This window comes from Aquarana catesbeiana, linkage group LG07, assembly GCF_042186555.1.
Source record: "Aquarana catesbeiana isolate 2022-GZ linkage group LG07, ASM4218655v1, whole genome shotgun sequence".
In the NCBI taxonomy this organism is placed as follows: Eukaryota; Metazoa; Chordata; class Amphibia; order Anura; family Ranidae; genus Aquarana; species Aquarana catesbeiana.
Window position 1 is genome coordinate 43,378,310 of NC_133330.1, and position 26,788 is coordinate 43,405,097.

A 26,788-nucleotide genomic window follows, 5' to 3' on the forward strand; every position below is an offset into this window, starting at 1 on the left:
GAGGGAAAAGGAGGATGAAAGACTTGGTCAGCAAAAAGGTGCATGAGTGTGGGAATCAGGCTAAGAGGAAAAGGATATATGGTGCATGCAAAGGCCAAAAGGGGTGAAGACAAGTAAAAAGGAAAAGAATGAACAATATGTTCGGCACCTCCAGGTAAATCTACAAATTCATAATTTTGGCACCTCACGATCTATCACTCACGATTGCTACACTCTCTTCCACTGTTCACCACGTTCCCATTCACACACTGCCCTTAACAATCTGCACAATATTCTCATTCTTTTCCTTTTTACTTGTCTTCACCCCTTTTGGCCTTTGCATACACCATATGTCCTTTTCCTCTTAGCCTGATTCCCACACTCATGCACCTTTTTGCTTTCATCCTCCTTTCCCTCTATTCCCTTCCCCCCTGTTGTCCTTCCTTTATCACCTAGGCCTAGGTAGAACCCTCCCCTTCCCCCCTCCTTTGCTTTGCCTTTTCCCCCTTTCTTTCTTTCCCCTCCCATTCCTCCTCCTTTCCCTCCTCCCCCCCTTTTCTCTTTTCCCCGCTCCCCATACCCCGTCCCCCCCCCCCTTTCCCCCCCTCCCCTTCCTCCCTTCCCCCTCTTCCCCTTCCCCTTGTTCCTTCCCCTCTCCCCTCCTTCCCCTATCCCCCCCTCCCCCTCCCTGTTTCCCTCCCCCTCCCTCCTTTTCTTTTTTCTTTTCTTTCTTCTCCGTTTCTGAGTCCTTTTTTCCCTTCCCATTGGTCTCTTTCCTCCTTTTTTTCTCTTTTCTTCTTTTAGTTCACAGTGCTCATATACCTGTATTTGTTCCAATAATCTCGACCAAATTTATTAATATAATTAACTTTGGCAGAACTCAGGCCCAACAGCCTGTAGATAAATTCTGCAAATATCATTGATACTACTATTTGATTTATAAAACTTTATAAAAATTGACGAGACTATTTCCTCTATATGCCTCCACTGATGTTGCTGTTTGATGTTCAGATCGCAGGTGCTGCTGATCCACATGCCCCTTGCCATGTGCAGGGGCTTTTCCTAGAGGTGAGTCATCGTAAGTCGCACAGTTGTCGCTCAGGCTTCCCCTCTGGGGGTGGTGGCTGACCGGTGGGCCTTAGTGTTGGGACCGGACAGTGGAGGCTGCTTTGAAAATCCAAAACATAGGAGACTCAGCTATACGTATACCTTTCGGTAATTATGCTCAAATATCTTTTATCATAAATTGTGTTCAGCAGACAGATTTTTACACAATCATTTTGGTATTATTTCTTCATGTACATAAAATTCTCCTACAGCGCATGCATTTCCTCTGAAGAAGACCCAATGGGGTCGAAACGCGTCAGTCCTACCCAAGCGCTTCTGTAGCACATGATTTATGTGTAGCTTTGCATATGCTCCTGTGTTTATTAATCTGATGTATACAGTTCATGTTTTTACTCTGATGTCCTACCTTTAATAAAGCTACCCTTTAAACCATACAACATCTGCATTGTTGTTCGCTGCTTTGAAAGCCCCGTCACCTTTGGGGGTACATTCCCGTTTTTAAACTATTTGGGGTGTGCAGCTTTTCCCTTCCCAAGTGTCTCTTCCCCTGTTTAGAAGTATAGCGTACTTACTTTGCGTGGACCCACTCCCAAGCGCAGGAGGTTTTTGTGTTTGTGATTATTGATACACTGGACTGGCTGACTGGGCATAGACTCAGCGGTGTCCCTTCTAAATGCAAGCATGAACAAGCAAGGTGTGTAGTGATACGGGACAGCACTTTAACATAAGAACTCTTTATAGTCTACTACTGTACACAGGGTACGGCTCATTCCTAAGCTGGGGTACCTCCATAATGTTTTCATTTTACATGAACATGGCCCCACCTGGTCTTGGGCATTGATGAGCATGTCCACGAGAAAAGTACCCCACATGCAGGGCAAGTAGGCCCCGCCCACAAGCTCATTGCTCAAAGAACCCCTAGCAACCTCTGGAGGAACCTTAGCGCTCCATGGGACCTTATTTGAAAAAGACTGCCATAAGGTATAACAGAACAAAATTGGCTGAGAATATTATAACAAAAGTGACTTTTACTGTCTTGCCCTACTCATATCACCTTCCTCAGAAATAAGGAGTTATGCTTTAACAAAGACCTTCAAAAAAATCACAGAGTTTATTTTCGGCGTAGGACATCCTGCCATGCCCCAGTACCAGAAACAATAAAATCTGTCTGCTCTAAACAGAACTGTTAAAGTTAAATATTCCCTTCTGCCTGTTCAAATTACTTAGCCAGCAGCTCCAGTTTTGTGTATTACAGTCGTTCAGCACTAACCTGCTCCACTCTGGCGTCTGCCTTAATTACATCTGTCATTTCCTTGGACATAAATCCCGTCTCATCATCGATGCCTTCCTGGCTGCTTGTAGAAGCGTTTTGTACGCAGATCACACCGTTCATCCTTAGCATATTGCCACTCATAATCAGGTTGTAATAGTTTATAGGATTCTCCTCCGTAGCGTCGATAAACACCATGTCGTATTGCTCGCCCAAAGCGGCCAACTCCTACAAGACAACAAACAGAGTCGGAATGCAGATGTCCTCCTATTAAGTGTGAAAATGGAAACAGCCTGCACGGTAATAGACAAGAAAGCGAGGGATCGCAAGCAGAACCGAAGCAAGGAAATTTACTTATCTCCTCCAGGAAAACCCGTACATCATTTTCTTGCTGGGCCTAAAGAGGCGTTAAATTATAGAATAGAGAAGTTGCGATCAGGATAAAGAAGGTCACCAAGGTGAAATGCATGTGTGGCGGGGTTATTTATCGTTGGCAATTAACGGCAAAAATAATTACTGCAGGACCATAATCATGTAATTGGAAAGCAGAGATATTGTTCACCTAGCGAATAGAAAATAAAATGGATGTGTAGGTGATAGGCGAGAACGTTTTGACTTCAGGCAAATGTAATTAAAGGAGATGGACTATCGTAAATTCTTGTCCTCCAACTTTAAATAAGATGATTTGCTGCTAACATTGCTGTGTTTTTTTCGCACTTTAGGTTCATCATTTAAATTTACATTTAACTGCTCTTCCAACACTCTATTCACATATTTACACTGGAACCTGAGGGCTAATGTCGACCCTAGCTTTTTTCTTTTTTTACTTCTTCCATTGGAAGGTCAAGAGCCTTTTGGTTTTGCATTGGTGTAAAAGCTTTTCCTACCTCATTCTGTTTTATTTAGAAATTTTAGTTAATGTTCTATAACTTAATTGTTATTTGTTCATTCAAATGTTATTGCTATGATCTTGTGAAATTCTTAACTGTGACTTGTGTAGTTCTAACTGTGGGTGCGATGCCCACTTCAACCTGTAAAAAGACCATCTCCACCAGTGTCTGTACTACTTGTTAAAAAGATTGAATGAGACATTTTATTTAAAACTACTTTGTATGTAATAAAAATCCCCACCCCACCTAATAAATACAAAAGGGTGTCAAAAATGATGTCTTGTAGAAAAGAAAATTCTGACCTCAGATTACTGCTTCCATCCACTTCCTGAGGCCTCACTGCTGTCTCCCCATAAAAGCCTGGTTGCTCAATATCCTGTGAGAATGTTATGTTCTGGTGTACATGGTCTGATGCCGCGTACACACGAGAGGACTTTACGGCAGACTTTGCCCGGCGGACGGGATTTCGTCGGACAATTCGATCATGTGTGGGCTCCAGCGGACTTTGTTTGCTCAAAAGTTGGACGGACTTAGATTTGAAACATGTTTTAAATCTATCCGTTGAACTCGAGTCCGGTCGAAAAGTCCGCTCGTCTGTATGCTAGTTCGACGGACAAAAAGTCAGGCTAGGGCAGCTATTGGCTACTGGCTATGAACTTCCTTATTTTAGTCCGGTCGTACGTCATCACGTAGGAATTGGACAGACTTTGGTGGATTGTGTGAAGGCAAGGCCGTTCATTCAGAAAGTCCATCGTAAAGTATGTCGAAAAGTCCGCCGGGCAAAGTCTGCTGTAAAGTCTGACTGTGTGTACGCGGCATTAGAATTTTGAGCAGCCAACTTTTAAAATGTATCAATTTTTTTCAGTTTAGGATAGAATAGTGAAGAGTTAAAACTCATGTTAGTTTTTTATTTTATATAATTTTTTATAATTATTTTATAGCAGGCTGTTAAAGCCTGGAGCAGATCCTTTTAAATGTGAAAAAATATCCTTTTTGGAACTTACTACCCTTCACGTTGCCAGTATCGTTTTTATTTTTCCAACAAATGTTAAACCCTGATGAAGGGAGACCATTTCGAGCCTCCAAAATGTGTTGGCTTTTATTGAAGGTTACACTTAATAAAATCTAATTTCTGGACTTTCAAACACCTCTTCAAACACCAGTCTACATGAGATACCGACTGTCCCATGGTGTCAGTTTATGGAGAGCTGCCTAGAAGAACACACAAACGTTAGCCTCAAACCAAGGCTCCAGCCCACAAATATTGGAAATATTGGTCCAGCGTCCAACACCTCTTCCTAATCATACTGGGTTTTCATCTCTGTCTGGGCCCCCATAGGGGAGATGTTTCCTCCTTTCCTGTCCCTGGGGCAACAAGGCAAGAAATGAGGGGTGCATTTGTAACAAGAGCAGGAAGGCACAGATAGAAACAAAAACTTTGTCAGAAATTCTAACCCTTCCCTGCTCGACTCTTGCTTTTAACTGGGCCTCCAAAGGAGATATACACCATTACTTCGTTTTACAACAGGAACATAGGCAATGTTAAAAAAAAAAAATTACTAACTCTTTAGTTAAAGGTGGTACTGGATTGCAGAAGTTGCATGTATTCCTGTGTTTAAGTGCTGTTTGTTTGTCTATGGGTGTTGTTAAACCTATGGTATATCAAGACACTATAGGGTGGGATAGGAGCTTCACATCTCACATCATACTGTGGCCATTCCTAGTTACATAGCGGCAAGCCGTTGTTTGTATACAAGCAGATATCAGCTGGCATGGCTTAAGTACCTTTTAAAAATAAATATATTTATTTATTTTGTTTTCAACGTACAAGACGTACAAAAATAACAGGGGGGGAAAATAGGTGACACCTATAAGCCATACACACTGAACCAAACAATAAACTAAAAAAAAATTAAAAATTATACTTTGTGAATCTGTGGAGAGCAGCTCGTAGTGAGACTGAAGTCTAAATGTGTAAAGAAATTGAATAAATAAATTTCATACCACACTCAAACAACCAATCATATAAACATAAATATGAGAATACATATAATAAATCAATAAATGAATAGTGCTGAAAAATATAGACTTATTATGTGACATATATAAATACTATATTAAATATAAAATGTCATATATGAAAATTTAATTAGATAAATAAATATAATGTCCATAAACCACCACCACGTGTTTTGTCAGCAATGTCTGACGTCATCAGGGGTCATGACCCCTGATGACGTCAGGCGTTGCTGACGAAACATGTCGGGTCTTATAGTACATAACACGTCACTTCCGTTGTTCGGAGTGCAGGTGGAATGCGACTGGCATACCTGCGTGTTTTTACTGGGCAGAACAAGTTTTTAAGTGTTAAATGCTACCTTTGGAATAAAAACAAGCTTACATACTACACCATTAGGAGCTCCTTCTTCTCTTTTTGATAAGTGGCCGATCGTTGGTGTTCATTGTGCTGGGGGGTCAGTCTTTCACCAGAGGATACATTTCTATCGGCATCCACACTTGTTTAACTACCTATAATGGGTGTCATATCGATCTGGTGAGTAGGATGTTTGCTTGATATTGGTGGAAAAAGCACTTACCTCACTCAGCAACTTAAGATTCTTCACTATTCACTTGGATTGAAGATTATGGTGCTGGTTCATGGACATTATATTTATTCATCTAATTCAATTTATATATATGGACATTTTATATTTAACCGGTTCAATACCGGGCAATTTCACCCCCTTCCTTCCCGGCCAATTTTTAGTTTTCAGCGCTGTCGCACTTTAAACGTCAATTGTGCGGTCGTGTGACGTTGTACCCAAACAAAATTGACATCCTTTTTTCACCACAAATAGAGCTTTTTTTTGGTGGTATTTGATCGCCTCTGCGGTTTTTATTTTTTGCGCTATAAACAAAAGAAGAGCGACAATTTTGAAAAAAACAATATTTTTTACTTTTTGCTATAATAAATATCCCAATTTTTTTTTTAAAAAACAAATTTTTTCCTCAGTTTCGGCCGATACGTATTCTTGTACATATTTTTGGTAAAAAAAAATCGCAATAAGCGTATATTGATTGGTTTGCGCAAAAGTTATAACGTCTACAAAATACAGGATAGATTTATGGCATTTTTAAAAAAAAAATATTTTTTTATTTTTTTAGCGGCAATCGCGATTTTTTTTGGTGACTGCGACATTATGGCGGACACATCGGACACTTTTGACACATTTTTGGGACCAATCACATTTATACAGCGATCAATGCTATAAAATTGCATTGATTACTGTGTAAATGTGACAGGCAGTGAAGGGGTTAACCACTAGGGGGCGGGGAGGGGTTAAGTATGTTTCCTAGGGAACGATTCTAACTGAAGAGGGAGGGGACGCACTAGGGGAGGAGACCGATCAGTGTTCCTCCGTTCTGGGAACACAGATCGCTCTCCTCAGAGCTGACAGGCTGTGGATCTGTGTGTTTACACACACAGATCCACATGCCGGCCCGGTTAACGGGCAATCGCGGCCGCCGGACACACGCACCGGGTCCCGAGGAACGCGGCGGGCGCGCGCGCCCCCTAGACGGCCGGGAATCCCAGGACGTCATATGACGTCCACCCAGGATGGGAGATCCCATCTGTGGACGTCATATGACTATGGGCGGGTAGGGAAGTGGTTAATATAGTATTTATAGTAAGCACATACACAATGGATGATAAGAAAATATGACTTTATTACAAGATATACACAGTATAAAAACTTGTTTGGTAGCATTAGGTCATATACAAAATTGACCAAAAACGATACTCAATCCATAAAACTTGAGAGATGCTTGTATGTACAGTAAGCCAACGCGTTTCACAGACTTCTTATCTGCTTCTTCTGAGCAGCTCAACATGTATCTATGTCATTATTCTATGTTAAGTTACAAGAAGATGATATTAGTATCAATTACAATAAATTTACTCATTATATATATACATATATATATATATATATATATATATATATATATATATATATATATATGTTTAACAACAATATAAGTGCTCACCAAATTCTATGACATTAACTCTGTACCGACTGCAGCATCAAAAAAAGAAAGAACGGACCCTCATCCGGTAATTGAACGGTGATGTCAGATTCACCGGAATGGTCTGGTGGGCATCGCATCATATCCAAGTCAGGATAGTATTAAACCAATGATTATCTATAGAACCAAAACATATATGTTCCAATGCAAGATCCCTTACATCATCATATATGTAGGGACATACAATAGACTATATCCACACTAGGTACTACTTAGTACTTAGTACCTAGTGTGGATATAGTCTATTGTATGTCCCTACATATATGATGATGTAAGGGATCTTGCATCTGAACACATATGTTTGGTTCTATAGATAATCATTGGTTTAATACTATTCTGACTTGGATATGATCCGATGTCCACCAGACCATTCCGGTGACTGTGACATCACCGTTCAATTACCGAATGAGGGTCCGTTCTTTCTTTTTTGATCCTGCAGTCGGTACAGAGTTAATGTCATAGAATTTGGCGAGCACTTATATTATTGCCAACAAATTTGTATATATATATATATATATATATATATATATATATATAAAATGAGTACATTTATTGTAACTTGAATAATGACATAGATACATGTTGAGCTGCCCAGAAGCCGATAAGAAGTCTGCGAAACATGTCGGCTTACTGTACATACAAGCATCTCTCAAGTTTCATGGATTGAGTATCATTTTTGGTAAATTTTGTATATGGCCTAATGCTACCAAACAAGTTTTTATACTGGGATCATCGGCAATCTGGCATTGTGCCACCTTATTAGTCACGTTATGGATATCTATCCAAAAAGGTCTGATGACGGGACAATCCCACCATAAATGTAAAAAGGAGCCCCTCTGTTCACAGCACCTCCAGCAAAGATTGGATATTGTCGGAAATATGCGGGACAATGTGACAGGAACCCTATACCACCTAGATAAATTAAGTGCCTTTTATGTGAGTGGAATGTAACACATTTTAGGAGGAATAACTTATTTTAAACGGAGAGCACTAGATTCTTTATGCTCTGTTACATATGACTGCCATCCCGTGATTTTACCTACGAAGGAGAGAGTTGGGTAGAGGGAACAGAATGTTAACTTGCCACAACGATTTGTAGGGGAACAGCTTGTTATGACTCGCTGGTAAAACAGGAGTCATAGCGTGAGGTGAGCGGCCAGTGAGCACAGGTGGAGGATTACACGGGCACTATGTACTTTGTTTTACATCACATCCTGTTAAGTCACAGGAGGTGAAAGAGGATATTTATCTGGACATTTTTTTGGATCAGTCCATTTTTTAATTCTTTTGTGTGAAATTTTTTTTCCACTTGCTACATGCTTAAAGTTTTTTCCTGAACTTTCACTGCTTGATTGTTTAAGTTGATATATATAGATAACATAGCACTTGCACTTTAGGTTTATTAAAGTGGTTGTAAACCCTTACAGACCACTTTTACCTACAGGTAAGCCTAGATTAAGGCTTACCTGTAGGTGCAAGAAATATCTCCTAAACCTACATGGTTAATAGGAGATATTTCCAAAAGACAGGTGCCGATGTCTACGGTGCATGCGCCATAGACAATGGCGTGCAGGCGCACTGAGCGTGCCGTTTCTAACAACGATCATGCCGTTAGTCGCGTCACCAACGCGCATGCGCAGGAGTGACGTCATCGCGGCTCCGGCTAATCACAGCGCCGGAGCCGCGATACCTGGAAAGAAGATGGACACTTTGTGGAAGAGGGGACAGCGGTGACATCGCAGGCTCCTGTGTCAGGTAAGTGACACATAATGGGCTATTATGCAATGCATAGTAGCCCATTATGCTTTACCTTTGCAGGGAAACATAGAGGAAGTAAACCCATCAGGGTTTACTTCCTCTTTAAGGAGTTGCGCTGCAATGTTTTATGGGTTTATGACCCTGTTTGTCAATCAAGATTATAGACATATGGTACAAAAAAAAAATTGGATAGCCAACTTCGCCTTATAAGAGTCCACTCTAATGGGTATTGCTAGAGAGGTGTAGCAGTCACCTGATGGTCACATGGTTGGTGTCTGGCTGAGGGTGATAATACAGGCAGTGGTCTGAGGGCATGATTTTGGAACTCTGCTGCACCCATTATATCAGGAGTGTCAAATTCATTGCGGGCCGCATCCGCATTATGGGTGCTCTTAAAGGGGCGGTTGTATTTGTAAGACAAGATGTCCAGAGCAAGGGGTGGGGTACCCCCTTACATCAGAAGTCAAGAGTCACCCACCCTTCCTTACCTCACAGTGCACCCTCCTTCCTCGCTTCTTCTCCTGCTGCTGAGAAGAAGCTGGGGCCGTAGCTGGGAAGCAGAAAGTGCAGAGTCTGGAGGAGGACCAGATGAGGGCTGGAGTCAACTAAATGCTGAGACCAGGGAAACCGGAGACAAGCGGGTGTTATGGCTACACAGGGAGGAGCAGGATCTGTAGGAAGAGTTCTGTCCTCCTCTCTGCTGCCAAATTCTGAAGGGGTGCCATAGCTGCAAGAGAGGCGTTAGGGCCACATGAAATAGCCTGGTGGGCCAGATTCAGCCCACAGGCCTTGTGTTTGGCACATGTGCTCTATATACTGCCCACTATATGCTCTGCAAATGTAATGGGAGATGGGGGCATGCCTGTGGCCGCACGGCTATATCTCCCAATGGCTTCTGTACACATTGGTCACACCTTGGAATTCATAGGTAATCAAAACACTTCACAACTTTCATGACCATATGATATATAAATATATTTGTTGCGCTGGCTACACATCGATGCTTACTAAATACAATACATATCAACCTCACATATAAAAAAAAAATGTACTTTATTAGAGCTGCCAGAGTGAAGACATTGAGGTCCCAGCTAGGTTTAACAGGGGGGGGGGGCTACCAAAGAAACTTGTTCAGAAACTGAGCTGAGCCAGAAGGGAGTTGGATGGAGGTCTGAGTGAGTAATTGACTGCCCCCCTTCCCCCTCTTTCAGAGGAATTGTGTGTTTGGCACATGTGCTCTATATACTGCCCACTATATGCTCTGCAAATGTAATGGGAGATGGGGGCATGCCTGTAGCCGCACGGCTATATCTCCCAATGTGTATGCCTCATCAGTGCCCATCAATACAGCCTCACCAGTGCAGCCTCATCAGTGCCCATCAATACAGACTCACCAGTGCAGCCTCATTAGTGCAGCCTCATCAGGGTAGCCTATCAGTGCCCATCAATACAGCCTCATCAGTGCCCATCAGTGCAGTCTATCAGTGCAGCCTCATCAGTGCACATCAATGCAGCCTCATCAGTGCCCATCAATGCAGCTTCAGCAGTGCCCATCAATGCAGCCTCATCAGTGCCCATCAATGCAGCATATCAGTGCCTATCAATGCAACCTATCAGTGCCCATCAATGCAGCATATCAGTGCCCATCAATGCAGCATATCAGTGCCCATCAATGCAGCATATCAGTGCCCATCAATGCAGCCTACCAGTGCCTATTAGCGCAGCCTATCAGTGCCCATCAATGTAGCCTCATGGGAAGGAAGAGGAGAGGAAGAGGAGAGCCGGCCAGATCACACAGAGAGCGGATCTCCGCTGTCAAACAAAGTCCCGCCTCCTAGACCGGCTCCTATGATAGCCGTCACAGTACTTCAATTTCCCAGCATCAGACCAGTGTACTGTCTATCATAGGAGCCGGTCCAGGAGGCAAGATTTTGTTTGACAGCGGAGATCCGCTCTCTGTGTGATCCGGCCGGCTCTCCTCTTCCTCTCCTCTTCCCCTCCTCTCTGTGTGATCCGGCCAGCTCTTCTCTTCCTCTCCTCTTCCTCTCCTCTTCCCCTCCTCTTCCCCTCCTCTCTGTGTGATCTGGCGGCGCTCCTCTTTCTCTCCTCTCCCTTCCCCACAGTTTCCTGGCAAAGCACAGAATCGGCTCCCATTCAATATGGCTGCTCACTCGCCCTCAACTAATTTCCACTCGCCAAATGCGAGCAGGCGAGTGGAAATTTTGAGTGCTGTCTTACGTAACAGATAACCAAACCCAAGAACAAATATTAAATATATTGCAGCTTACCAGTCCTTAGATATGGTGGCTACATTTGGTTAATCCTGTTTAGGCTAAGGGAACATTTACACCCGTGTTGCATCTTATAAAGCAAACCACAACGCATAGCTTTTTTTAACAAATGATCAGACTTTTTGAATGGGAACACCACAACACAACCCTGAGCCTAGCCTTTGGTTTATGGATGCCGTGTGGCCCCATTCACTTGAATGGGTACTGCCCTTGAAAGGAGGGATAATATTTGCCACATTGTGAAACAAAGCATTGCGGCTGCAACATATTTGCAACCCTGTCCAGCTGTCTTTGCAATCTGGAGAGACGGGAGTGTAGATAGACTTAACTAACTATTTAAAGTCAAACTCCAGCTTACAGCAACTGATTTTTTTCTTTTTGGAATAAAGGCTTGACATAAATGAAAAACGTTAATCATTGTCCATCCTGTCAGTAGTAAATGGTTTGTCTCAACCTTCTAACTGCCACCTTTGCTGGACATCTTCATCTTTTAAAGAAAATTTAAAAATAACAGACATATTACCAGGTGAAAATAAAGAAAAATAACTAAAAAAGGAAATGACTGCAGTCACCGAGTCTAATGCCCCGTACACACGGTCGGATTTTCCGACAGAAAATGTGTGATAGGACCTTGTTGTCGGAAATTCCGACCGTGTGTGGGCTCCATCACACATTTTCCATCGGAATTTCCGACACACAAAGTTTGAGAGCAGGATGTAAAATTTTCCGGCAACAAAATCCGTTGTCGGAAATTCCGATCGTGTGTACACAAATCCGACGGACAAAGTGCCACGCATCCTCAGAATAAATTAAGAGTTGAAAGCTATTGGCTACCGCCCCGTTTATAGTCCCGACGCACGCGTTTTACGTCACCGCGTTCAGAACGATCGGATTTTCCGATAACTTTGTGTGACCGTGTGTATGCAAAACAAGTTTGAGCCAACATCCGTCGGAAAAAATCCATGGACTTTGTTGTCGGAATGTCCGATCAATGTCCGACCGTGTGTACGGGGCATAAGAATTGGATTGGTAAACTGTAATGTATAAAAGTTTTGTTTTTGGGTTTAATAATTGTCCATGCCAATTGTATGGTACTATTTTGGCATGGGTAAACTCAGCTTGTCAAGCTATTATAAACTATGGCAGTACAAAGGTCTTACAAGTGTTTACATGAAGAGTCCAGAAGTGGGTCGTACACCTATGCAGGAGTTTTCTTTAGCATATAATAATTTTTCATTACTTAAATAACCATGCTTGTTTTACCTGCTGAGCTAAATGTATACCCTAGGCTAGGGGTCAGTAGGTTTGCCCTATTCAAAAACAGCCTATATACAGTAGCTCTTCACAAGTAGGGAAAAAAAGAAAAATACTTTTTTTAAGAACACAAAAAAAAACCTAAACATGTAATTGCAGAAAACGTTAATCACAACATTTAGTTGGCTAAAGCACTGCATAATAAAAAACATTGCCTTTTTTAAATACAATTCTTGTGAACCCAGATGCAACTGCATTTTGTTCTTCTCTCCCTCTACTGAGAATATGTTATGCTGCACCATTCTCCTCGGGCCAGAAGGGGGGGAGCTGAAGCCAAGCAATCCCATAGACCGGCAGTCGCCAACCAGCGGTCCATGAACCACTGATGGTCCAAGAGAAAATTTTGATGGTCCCCAGGGGTTCTGCCGCAAGTCAACATTGCAGTGGATTTATACCGCTCAAAGTTGTTTCCAGTGTTGTTCTCAATGTGCGGTAAAAGACAATACTGCCAGCAAGCATTAATACCCAATGCCCCCTCTGTAGTTCCGGCTCCAGTGAACTCAGGGGGAGGCGCCAGGAGTGGTGCAGAGAGTGGTAGGGGAAGTAGAAGGGGACTTCAAATGGCATCGCTGATCACACTGGTGACACTGGTATAAGTGTTAGCCCATTGCTGATACCGCTAGCAGGAACTGAGCCACTGAGAGCAAGACACCATGTGTACCCAATGTGTACTGCACCCATACTGCACTCTATACAACACTTATTCCAAACCTAGACTGCACCTAGACCGCATTATACCGAATCTTTACTGCATCTGAACCACATCTACCTTGCATCTGTGCCGAGACTATACCGTACCTATATTGTACCTGTCTCAGAAATTTACGGACTTTTGACAAACATCAACGTCATATGACGTCCTCCCGGCAATTAAGGCCCGTGCTGTAGCTGTCATTCGGCTATAGCGGAGGTGGGAGGAGGTTAATGCTCTATAATGCACTCCCCTGTTCATATGATATCCCCTATGCAATGTTATATTGATTTCCATTGTTTATTAAAGTAGTAACTGCATATCATCACCACTTCTCTGATCATATGGTTGGTACCATTACAAAAGAATATTTTATAATATGACAAGTTATTAATGCTCTTGCAAGCTACTCTACAACCCTAATTCAAACTTCTTGAAACTCAAGTTTCTTTGAAGCTTTTTGTAGAAACCTCGGCTGTCCTCTAACATTTCAGCTGAGGAGAAATACTGGAAGTTTTTACTGTATTTAGGCACACAGATTTTTACATTCACTTTGCTACATCAGCTAAGCAGAGGGTGACCTGTGCCTGCGGAGATGATCCTGAGGTCTGACTTTGGCCCTTCTGTACTGAAAGCTTCAGTTTAGTTTTCCTTAACAGCCTCCCCAATGCCGCGCACACACGGTCGGAATTTCCGTCAGAAAAAGTCTGATGGGAGCTTTTCATCGTATATTCCGACCGTGTGTATGCCCCATCGGACTTTTTCCGTTGAAAATTCAGACGGACTTAGATAGAGAACATGTTCTATATTTTTCCAACGGAACAAATTACTATCAGGAAAAAACGCTCGTCTGTATGCTCTTCCGACGAGATTGGCAGAAGGAGCCCAAAGGGTGGTGCACTGGCTATTGAACTTGCTTTTTCTAGTGCCGTCGTACGTGTTGTATGTCACCGCGTTCTTGGCGGTCGGAATTTGGTGTAATCGTGTGTATGCAAGACAGCTTGAGCGGAACTCCGTCGGAAAAACCTTCAGAGTTTATTCCGACGGCAGGGCATAAAGGGTTTCCCCACAACCAATTCGCATGACAGGAGAGTGTGACCGGCTCTCGATGGAGCCGGTTCACACAGCTCTGGGGTGGCCGCGGTCCGCATTTGGAAAAGGGTCCTGTCCACACACCTCACAACTGTCCCTGATTTCGAGGGACTGTCCCTGGTTTGGAGCAATGTCCCTCTTTCCTCCTCATTTGTCCCTCATTTTGGTCTGATCTATATATTTGTATATAATATGAACGTGTTATCTTTCAAAAAGTGTTTCCCAGTGCTAAACCTTTCATCCAATTTCTAAATTGCTGCATTTGTTAATTTCAAAGCCAGGATAAAGGAAAAGTAATAGTTAAAAAAAGCACTTGTGGGTTTAACTAATCTTTTATTTGTTGAATATTTCTCCTTTAAGGGGGCGTGACAGAGGGTGTGTCCTATGCCTACATACTTTTGGTAATAGGTGTCCCTCATTCCCATCTCAAAAAGTTGGGAGGTATGCCTGTATGTCTTTAGCTCCGAATCCGGCGCAAATTCAAGCAGAAATTCAGACCTTATTCGCACCCGAATCGGTGAATAGGGACGCACAGAAACCCCCTGCTGTGAGCTGCGACCTCAGCATGTGTGAACTTAATGATCTTGCAGATACAAAGGAGTTCTAGCCAACCAACTAAACAAACATTTGAAATAAATAATGCCAGCCATAGACAATTTGAACCATGTGTGGGCAGGCTGAATGTACCCAAGTTGATTGATCGATCAACTTGGGTACAACGAGCATGTTGGATTTTTCATGCGATTATTGCTAGCAGCTAAAGCTTCTAGCAATAAGTACTGTGTGTTCTCCTGGCCAGGACAGCTCCCCCTACCCCCCTGCCGGGAGAACATAGTAGCTCCACAGGAGGCATTCATCCATCAACACCAACTCCATCAACACCATGGTTGCAGGAAAGTAAATCTCTCCATCTATGGCAGGCTTAGGTAAAAACTGTCTTATCAGCCAAAGATTTGTCATTCTGTTTAAATTTTTGTGACCCATACAGCCCTCCTTGCCAGGCAGCACAGCCAAGTCCTTTACTTGCGGGGGCCCTACAGCAGACTTCACAGCAGATGATGTAACCTAGCTTGTGATTGGGCAATGAAGGAGATTATCACTCTGCTTTATTCTTATCTCAGAACACGTGCGGTATTAAGTTGTAAGCATTTGTAAGCAGTTTACCATTATTTAGTTAATTAATATATTATATAATAATTAATTTCCTTACCATTACCATAACTATTGAATCCAACATTTACTATGTAACTATTCTACAATTGGTGGTGTCCTCAGTGATTATTGATTTTAACCGCTTCAGCCCCGGAAGATTTTACCCCCTTCCTGACCAGAGCACTTTTTTGCGATTCGGCACTGCGTCGCTTTAACTGACAATTGCGCGGTCGTGCGATGTTGCAAGTTTTTTTCTCAGTTTAGGCCGATATGTATTCTTCTACATATTTTTTGGTTAAAAAAATCGCAATAAGCATATATTGATTAATTTGCGCAAAGGTTATAGCGTCTACAAAATAGGGGATAGTTTTATGGCATTTTTATTATTATTTATTTTTTTATTAGTAATGGCGGCGATCTGAGATTTTTATCAGGACTGCGACATTATGGCGGACACATCGGACATTTTTAACACTATTTTGGGACCATTGTCATTTATACAGAGATCAGTGCTATAAAAATGCACCGATTACTGTGTAAATGACGCTGGCAGTGAAGGGGTTAACCACTAGGGGGCGATCAAGAGGTTAAGTGTGTCCTAGGGAGTGATTCTAACTGTGGGGGGATGGCCTTCAAGTCACATGACAGCGATCACTGCTCTCGATGACAGAGAGCAGTGATCTCTGTCATGACACAAGCCAGAATGGGGAAATGCCTTGTTTACATAGGCACTTCCCCGTTCCGAGGCTCCGTGACACGACTGCCAGGAGCACGGTCACACTGTACGTGCCTCCGACGGCGCGCGCGCTCCTGCTATCCCCGGCTCTTAAAAGGGACCTACAGGTATGCCCATTTGCCCACCGCTGCCGTTGTGCCGACCTATATCGACATTGACACTGACACACGTACACCTACACGGGTTGAACTGAATGGACTATTGTCTTTAGTCAACCTTACCAATTATGTAACTATGTAATTTACTATTGTAGCCATGTCCTGTAGGGGTTGCTGAATGTAGTGGTTCACCTGTCACCCTGCCAAGCCAGACAGCCATCTCTCAGTCACTCAGAGACATAGAAAAGTTCATAGCTTTGTTTTCTTTTTTTTTTATTTTAAGGAGATTAAACTTGGATGGGAAATTGGGAATTATGGGATGCTCAGGAATATTCATTGCAAACTTGGTTAGGACTTCTATATACACTCTAGTATATAAACTCCAATCTTCTCTCCAGCACAAACACTTTCTGCACAACGTTCCTCCTCCAGCACTTACCTTCCTCCAGACTAGCTAGCACCGCATGGGTAGGCCATACACTGTTCCAGCCAGGCCTCAATGAACTTCCTTTTGCTTGCAGGGACCCCGGGCCCCTGTAGTGTATAAATAGTTCAGGTGCTAGCTGTCCTTTATTCAGCTACCACTCCCAGATAGCTCTCTTCAGGCCCTGCCAACCAGCCTGGCTGCAAAGACCTCTTTCCACTGCCCTTCTCACAGTCCTCTCTTCTGGTTCTGTACCCATCTCTAACTGCAATCTCCCAGTTCTCTCAAGCGTGTCTCCCCAGTCCTACCGACTGTGCTCCACTCACCAGCCCTCCCGGCTGCAACCAGTTGTCCTCCCTGGAGACTCTTAGAAGCATTCTCTCCCACTGTCCTCTACTTGCTCTCTCATGTGCCTCTCCTTCCAGGATCTCGTCACTCCTCCTGGATGCACCCGAGGCCCCAGCCCAGGGTCACCCCCCCAGACTGGGGAGCTCCCCATGGGCACCAATAGCATCCACGCTCTCTCACTCCAGCTCTTCCACCCAACAACTCCTCCCCAGCTGGCTGACCCCAGGTATTTAAGGAGGCCTGCCCCCTGCCAATCCAGGTTGGGGATTGGTCAGAGCTTCCTAAAACACCCCAGGCAGCTCCACCTCTCCTTCCAGATCTTTCTAGCAAGCTCTAGAAAGAAGAGGGAGGTGTCAGTGATGCTGCCTGTGAGTCACCAGCTACTACTTTAAACCACTCCCAGCCCAGAATGAAAACAAACAGGCCTAGACCTGCCTAAATTTACCTACTCTGCCAGAAAATCCTCACTCTAGCACCTACCTAACTAGAGGGTGCTACATTATGTTGCAGAAATAGAGGCGTTGCAAAAATCTTTACAATCCGTCAATGTCCAATGTGACTCCCAGTACCCCGTACTAGGCAGTTACATCACTAGAGTGTGCAGTCAGTAATAAATTAATATTCTGGTTCTGGATAGATGGAAGAGTGAGTGAGGGCAAGGTCAAGATCCCTAATGCCTTGTACACACGATCGGATATTCCGACAACAAAATCCATGGATTTTTTCCGACGTAGGTTGGCTCAAACTTCTCTTGCATACACACGGTCACACAAATCTTGTCGGAACTTCCCAACGTCCAGAACGCGGTGACGTTATGTGACACGTGGTGACACATATGACGAGCCGAGAAAAATGAAGTTCAATAGCCAGTGCGGCTCTTCTGCTTGATTCCAAGCATGCGTGGAATTTTGTGCATCGGAATTCTGTACACACGATCGGAATTTCCGACAACATTTTGTTGTCGGAAAATTTGAGATCCAGATCTCAAATTTTGTGTGATGGAAATTCCGATGGAAAATGTCAGATGGAGCCTACATGCGGCCGGAATTTCGGGCTACAAGCTCCCATCGAACATTTTCCATCGGAAAATCCGACCGTGTGTACGGGGCATAAGAGTGATACAAGAAGCCATTAGAGGGCTCCACCACCAGGTGCCCACCAACAGCCAAAACATCAGTTTTTGATGGTCGGATCCTTAAAAAGCTAAAAGAAAATAGAGAATAAAGCAGATTTACAATAAAAACATTCCTACTGCATTGTCCTCATGTCTGGCGCTGATCTCCACTGACTAATCACAATCAACAGAAGAGGAGACAATTTCTATACCCAGGAGAGAGATAATGGGAAGAATAATTATGTGGATAAAAGGTTTGTAACTAACGGCGTAAAGGAAAGTGACACCATCATTTAATATCCTCTGTAGGCAATTGATTCATTTTCGTGCTGTCAGAGGCAGCCGAGTGGTTTTAGTGAGGAGCTTTGCACAGATGACTGATCAGAGGGGGAAACTATTCATGCTGGGATGTAGGCATGGACTGATTTTATGGTGTGTGGTGTACAGAGTGTATTGGATGAGAAAACTGATTTTGCAAACTTTACTGAAGTAGATTCATTTCTGTCTTCTTTTTTTTTTTTTTGAACATGCGTATTTTGTTGACCTAAAACAGAATTTTTTAAACCTCTAATAACACTGCGCTATAAAAATATAAGTCTATACCTCAATCAATTATATGTGATAATATTTAATGTGAAAAAATCCTGCTGCCTCCCTTATAAACCAATTTATATACAGTGCCTTGAAAAAGTATTCACACCCCTTGGAATTTTCCACATTTTGTCATGTTACAACCAAAAACGTAAATGTATTTTATTGGGATTTTATGTGATAGACCAACACAAAGTGGCACATAATTGTGAAGTGGAAGGAAAATGATAAATGGTTTTCAACATTGTTTACAAATAAATATCTGAAAAGTGTGGGGTACATTTGTATTCAGCCCCTTTTACTCTGATACCCCTAACTAAAATCTAGGGGAACCAATTGCCTTCAGAAGTCACCTAATTAGTAAATAGAGTCCACCTGTGTGTAATTTAATCTCAGTATAAATACAGCTGTTCTGGAAAGCCCTCAGAGGTTTGTTAGAGAACCTTAGTGAACAAACAGCATCATGGAGGCCAAGGAACACACCAGACAGGTCAGGGATAAAGTTGTGTAGAAGTATAAAGCAGGGTTAGGTTATAAAAAAATATCTCAAGCTTTGAACATCTCACGGAGCACTGTTGAATCCATCATCAGAAAATGGAAAGAATATGGCACAACTGCAAACCTACCAAGACACGGCCATCCACCTTAGCTGACAGGCCGGGCAAGGTGAGCATTAATCAGAAAAGCAGCCAAGAGGTAGCTCTGGAGGAGCTGCAGAGATCCACAGCTCAGGTGGGAGGATCTGTCTATAGGACAACTACTGGTCGTCTACTCCACAAATCTGGCCTTTATGCAAAAGTGGCAAAAAGAAAACTATTGTTGAAAGAAAGCCATAAGAAGTCCCGTTTGCGAGAAGCCATGTGGGGGACACAGCAAACATGTGGAAGAAGATGCTCTGGTCAGATGAGATCAAAATTTAACTTTTTGGCCTAAAAGCAAAATGCTATGTGTGGCGGAAAACTAACACTGCACATACCATCCCCACCGTGAAACATGGTGGTGGCAGCATCATGTTGTGGGGATGCTATTCTTCAGCGGGGACAGGGAAGCTGTTAGTGTTGATGGGAAGATGGATGGAGCCAAATACAGGGCAATCTTAGAAGAAAACCTGCAAAAGACTTGAGACAGGGGCAGAGGTTCTCCTTTTAGTAGGACAACAAACCTAAACATACAGCCAGAGCTACAATGGAATGGTTTAGATCAGGGCAAGGAAACCTTAGAGAGATGGAGTTCTACTTGAACAACACTGATGAAGTCAAAGGTTCACACCAGAACGCAGTGCCAGAAAGGCATGTTCCATGTGTGTTTTCTGCACTGTGTACAAAATGCACTGCCTTTGTGATCTATTGCGGGTGATAATACATTGTTAACCCCAAACGTAGAACACAAATGCAGCGTGTTTGTGAGCACAAAAAAATAAAATAAAATAAGTATTACAAGAGAGTGCAGGGTTCATGAGTGCGTTACATTCAGAATGCAGGGTTCAGAAGTGAGTTACACTCAGAATCCAGGGTTCATGAGTGCGTTACGCTCAGAAAGCAGGGTTCAGAAGTGCGTTATGCTCAGAATGCAGGGTTCAGAAGTGCGCCACCATCAGAATGCAGGGATCAGGAGTGCATTGCACTCAGAATGCTGGGATCAGGAGTGTGTTGTGCTCAGAATAACGCAGGGATCAGGAGTGCGTTACGCTCAAAATGCAGGGATCAAGAGTGTGTTGCGCTCAGAATGCAGGGTCAAGGAGTGCGTTGCACTCAGAATGCAGGGATCAGGAGTGCGTTGTGCTCACAATGCAGGGATCAGGAGTGCATTGGGCTCAGATTTCAGGGTCAAGGAGTGCATTGTGCTCAGAATGCATAGTCAAGGAATGCATTGTGCTCTGAATGCAGGGATCAGGAGTGCGTTGTGCTCAGAATGCAGGTATCAGGAGTGCGTTGCGCTCAGAATGTAGGAATTAGGAGTGCGTTGCGCTCAGAAAGCAGAGTTGGGGGGGGTGATGTGAAGGGTGGTAGAGGACACTGCTATGGGAGTGGCCCTGCCCATAGCAGTGTCCACTGCCCCCTTCACATCACCTCCCCCCACCCCCACACAGTAGTGTCCTCTTCTTCCCCCTTTAACAGTGACCTCTGGACTCCTTCCCTTCCATAGCAGTGTTCCATTGCATCCTACCTCTGCACACAGCGGAGATCAGGAGAAAGCACAGTTCTGGACAGGGGGCTGGAGCTGGCTGAGTGACTTTTCATATTAACAAGCTGCGGGTTAACTTAAAAAGTTAACTTGGCCAGCTCCTCCTCCCGCTCTCTGTCCTGATCTGTCCTGGCTCTCGCTCCCCACTGTTCACTGATGACAGCGGTGGGGGCGGAGTCGGGTCATGGAGAGAGAGAAGAACTGAAGGTGCGGCTGGTGGTGGAGAGAGAACCAGTCCGATACCTGCAGGGGTCGGCGGTGCAGACCTATTCGCGGTCTACGTGTCACCTTTCTGCGGTCGACAGGTAGCCCACAATCGACGGGTTGCCAACCCCTGGTTTAGATAAAAGCATATTCATGTGTAGTAATGGCCCAGTCAAATTCCAGGCCTAAATCCAATTGAGAATCTGTGGTAAGACTTAAAAATGCTGTTCACAGACGCTCTCCATCCAATCTGACAGAGCTTGAGATATTTTGCAAAGAAGAATGGGCAAAAATGTCACTTAGACTTGCAGCTGTAATTGCAGTGAAAGGTGGTTCTACAAAGTATTGACTCAGGGGGGCTGAATACAAATGCACACTTTTCACATATTTATTTGTAAAAAAAATTGAAAACCATTTATCATTTTCCTTCTGCTTCACAATTATGTGCCACCTTGTGTTGGTCTATCACATAAAATCCCAATATAATACATTTATGTTTTTGGTTGTAACATGACATAATGTGGAAAATTTCAAGGGGTATGAATACTTTTTCAAGGCACTGTGCACTGTAACTCCCAAGTAATCAAAATAGTATTCCTGGATTCCAGAAGGCGCTAGAATACTAAAAATTCAAATTCAAATCATCAAGTGTTACCCCCCTTTTTTTTGCGATACGGCACTAGGTTACTTTTTTTTTTTAACAAGAAAACAACACTACGTTACTTAAACTGACAACTGCGCAACCGTGCAGCGTTGTAACCAAATAAAATGTATGTCCTTTTTTTCCCACAAATAGAGCTTTCTTTTGGTGGTATTTGATCACTTCTGCGGTTTTTATTGTTTGTGCTATAAACAAAAAAAGGCCAACAATTTTGAAAAAAAACAATATTTTTTACTTTCTGCTATAAAACATATCCAATAAAAAAAATCAAATTTCTTCATCAATTTAGGCCAATATGGATTCTGCTACATATTTTTGGTAAAATAAGCATAATTAAGCATATACTGATTGTTTTGTGTAAATGTTATTGCATCTACAAACTACGGGATATTTTAATTTTTTTTAATAGTAATGGCGGCGATCAGCGACTTATAGAGAGACTGCGATATTGTGGCGGACAAGTCGGACACCTAACTGACACTTTTGACACTTTTTTGGGGACCAGTGTCACTAATACAGTGATCAGTGCTAAAAAAATATGCACTGTTACTGTACTAATGACACTGGCTGGGAAGGGGGTTAGCATCAGGGGTGATCAAATGCCTAGGTTGTGCTTACTCACTGTGGGGGGAGGTGTTTTGACTAGAGGAAGGCAAAGATCTGTGTTCCTGCTTAGCAGAAACACAGGATCAGTACCTTCCCTTCTGACAGAACGACAATCTGCCCAGTTCAAATCGTACAGAAAAGATCATGTAACTATCCCACTCCACAAATAATCACCTCGAGTGCTCCCCCTATGGGGGTCTCACTCACCAAATAATTATGCCTCACATTTGCATGCTCAGTAAAAGATCGCTCAGAATAAAGCACTTCGCTGAAGGATCTTCCCAGACATGGGTAGGAATGATACTCACTTCAGCGGTCTCTCGGATATTAGGCAAAGAAAAGGGAGACTCACATAGTGTATTACCATTAGCGGCAGTACCGGGACAGTGTTGTCCATCGCCCAGGGCAAGGATCCAAAATTGCGCCCCCTTTGCTTCACTGCACCCAGGGAAACTGCCCCTCCTGCCCACCCCTTGTCCCGGCCCTGATTACAAGCTTGCTAACTGGGGATGTATGAAGCAGCCAAGTGCGTTGCTACTGAACAGTTGTGATATGTGAATAGCCTGTGACTTCTTTTTGTTTGAGAGTAGTGTATTGGATATTTAAAGCGGAGTTCCGCCCACCCGTTTACAAAATTAAAAGTCAGCAGCTACAAATACTGTAGCTGCTGACTTTTAACATTAGGACACTTACCTGTCCTGGAGTCCAGCAGTGTCGGCCTCGCAGCTGATGTTTTCATCGGCTGGTCGGGTGCTGCCACCGCCATTGCGGGTAAGGGGACACGGAAGTGTAGCCTTTCGCCTTCACAGCCAGGTCCTTACTGCACAGCCAGGTACCTACTGCACATGCGTGAAACGCACTGTGCTCTCTCACTGGCAGGGCAGAAGGGGAGGGAGGAGAAGGGGGACCAAGCGGCTGACGTAATTCGCCGTGGCCCGGTATCCCGAAAGTGGGAACAGCTTACCTGTAAAAAACAGGTACCCCCCCCAAAAAAAAGGTGCCAAATGTGGCACCGGAGGGGGGAGGAATCTGATAAATGGAAGTTCTACTTTTGGGTGGAAGTCCGCTTTAATACATTTTAGGGGTTTTATGGTAATACAACATGCAAGTTTATCTTTTTCTTACCAGTGGTGACCAAATACCACAAAAAAAAAAAATCTTTTCATTTGCATACAGTGTTGCATGACTGTGCAATTGGCAGTTAAAGTAAAGCAGTGGTGAATAGCAAAAATAAAATGTCCTGGTCATGACATGGGTAAAAGCTTCTGGAGGTCAAGTGGTTAAAAGCTGGTATTGAGGGAGGTAAACATGGAGCTTGGCAATAATGCCCAGTTTATACAGCTAAAAACTATAGCTATCTACTTCTGCTGTGATCTGTGTTTTACTCTGGATCTAATGAATAAGTAATTCATTCATTAGTTCCTCTTTCCTCCCCTTCCTCCACTGTGAGGGGAAGGGTCATAGTTTCAGATGTGAACACTACACTGTTTAGATCTGTAATCAATATGGTCAGGGCTGTCTTTAATATTGATTGGACCCTGGGCAAAAATGTCCCCCCCCCCCATGCAATGTCGCTCTCCACTTGCTCTGAGACATACAATAAATAGCAGCTAGACTCAAAATCAGTTTACTGAATCAGATCAGGCAGCGATTGCGATTGGTTGCCAGAGGTTACAGCATATCATTACCGCTCACACTGACAGGTTCCTCGAGGTTACAGCAAAAATTATGGCTCATTGATAGTTGCTAGAGGTTACAGCACATGATTTCTGCTTGTTGATTGGTTGCTAGAGATTACTGTACAGTAATACGGCTCACTGATTGGTTGCTAGAGGTTACAGCACATCATCTCCTCACTGCCTGCACACCATGGACTGGGGAAGTGAGCGGACCCATCAATAGACAGAAAACTCCTAGGGAACCTAGAACTCCTGGGATCAGTGGCAGTGCTGGGGGGAGGGGAGGGTGTGATCAATGGCAAAGCTGATTTTTTTACTGACTACCAATAAAGAGGGGTTTCAACAATGACCACCAATATAATAGGAGTTTACACTGACCACTAATGTAATAGGAGCATTCACAGTAATGTAAGGAGGGATTTACACTGACCACCAATGTAAGGGGGACCTTCACACCGGTCACTAGTATGAATGAAAGGATTCAACACCAAGCACCAATGTAATGAGAAGATTTATACTGACCACAAATGTAACTGAGACAATTAGCCTGCATTCACATTTGCGTGTCGGGAATACATGCAAAATCGCTTTCCTGACACCACACCACCTGCCCTTTAGCAGATATGCAGTAGTGCCATTAATTGTTAATAATGACACCCTCACACATCTGCTGACATGTGCCTTGGCACTGTGTGATTTTGAAAAAGGGTTTGGGACCTTTTTCCGCATTTCTAGCTCATAGAGCAGCCCATTGAAATAATTGGGCTGCCCTACACGCAACCTACATTTTTATCCACCCTATTAGTACACCTTTGTATCCTAAAACCCCTGCTAACCTCTGCACCCCAAACCTCCCCCATCCTCTACACTCCAACCCTTCACCCCTTTAACTCTGATAGTGAAAGTGCTACTAAAGCGCTGATATGAATAAATAAATAAATTATATAAAAGATAACCAAACGATTAAGCTGCAACTATTCTATGGTGTTCTGACACCATGATAAGGTAATAAGTGTAATAATAATAGTGCTCTACAATCAACCTTCTATAAACACACAAAAGAATAAAATAATATTATTAGTAATAATACTGATGATAGCCCTATTAATGCTTAGTGCAATATATTGAATTGATACAATAAATCCTGAGACATACAAACACATCAACAGCACCAATGAGGAGACCTGATGACACCCCCAAACTGAACAGGAATACCCACGGATGATAATGAATAGATCGTCTGTCCAGAGGATGACTTTGAATAGACGACACAATGATTCACCGGTAGTTACGCCAAACAGCTACTCATACTAACTCTTAATCTATTAGGGGTAATCAGCTGTTTTCTTATGCTGCTCCTCTTGTTTTTCCTCATTAAGTTTGGGTAATCACATGAAACAAGAGAGATGCATTATTGCGTAGTGATCAGAACTAGTGAAGGTATATGGAAAGACAAAGAATTCACTCACATTTGTTGAAATCAACCAAAGCTTATTGCAAACGGTCAGGCGCTTTTAGCGCGATTAATCCTCACACTGCATCTACAGTGCTTACTGATATGCGCACTAGATGTCGTCACTGGCTCCTCCTGACGCGTTGCGTTACATGTCACATGACTTTTTCAAGGGTTTTCATTGTACATTAAATACTACTTTTGTTTTTCTGCGTTTTATGGGGTGCCTTTGTGGTCCTGGGGCTGGCCGGGGTTCTCTATGCCCGGGACCTGCGTTGCACATTGCGGTCTCTACCATCCCCCTTCACTTTTTCTGGGTGGGGGGGCGGGTGTATCGCCCCATGCTGACCGCATGGCGTCCATATTTGGCGTCATGCCGGCGCGTGCCTGTCCATCTGCAGTTGTCCTGTGGGGTGGCTCCTTTGGCGACACTCTGCCTGGTAGCATCCGCCGCTTCATGGGGTGCCTTTGGGGTCCTGGGGCTGGCTGGGGTTTTCTATGCCCGGGACCTGCGTTGCGCATTGCGGCCTCTACCATCCCCCTTCACCTTTTCTGGGTGGGGGGGGGCGGGTGTATCGGCCCATACCGACTGCATGGTGTCCATATTTGGCGTCATGCCGGCACGTGCCTGTCCATCTGCAGTTATCCTGTGGGGTGGCTCCTTTGGCGACACTCTGCCTGGCAGCATCCGCCGCTTCGGTGAGTGCGCCCCTCCCCCCATGGGCAGCACCAGCGTGGCGCTGGGAGGGACCTGTGTTTTTTGACCTCAGGTACAAATGGCGGTGTTGGTTGGACTATATTCCCTTTTCTTTTCCTTCTGTGTTACTGTGGTCACACTCTGAATTACAGCCCCAGGATATAGTACTACAATGTAATAACTTTTGTATATTCTGTGAACCCCCCCCCTCCGCTGAGTGATATATTAATTTTGGTTCCCTTCTATTCTTATTGCATTCCATCATCTTTTACTTATGCGGGTTGCACGTCATTCTAACACACTATCAATCACACACCTTGTTTTGCCTGTTTTTTTTCTTTTTTTTCTTAACCACTTGCCTACCAGGCCAATTCTGACATTTCTCTCCAATATGTCAAA

The 26,788-nt window shown here is 43.5% G+C and overlaps 1 protein-coding gene across 1 annotated transcript in view; it reads right to left on the minus strand.

Annotated features, from left to right (window-relative positions):
• The window catches only part of LOC141103000 (D-threitol dehydrogenase-like), a 148,447-nt gene that overhangs the window by 87,218 nt on the left and 34,441 nt on the right, over nt 1-26,788 (minus strand). The window contains exon 3 of the mRNA XM_073592091.1: nt 2,318-2,545. Coding sequence (XP_073448192.1) covers nt 2,318-2,545 — 228 coding nt within the window. The remainder of the gene's footprint in view (nt 1-2,317; nt 2,546-26,788) is intronic.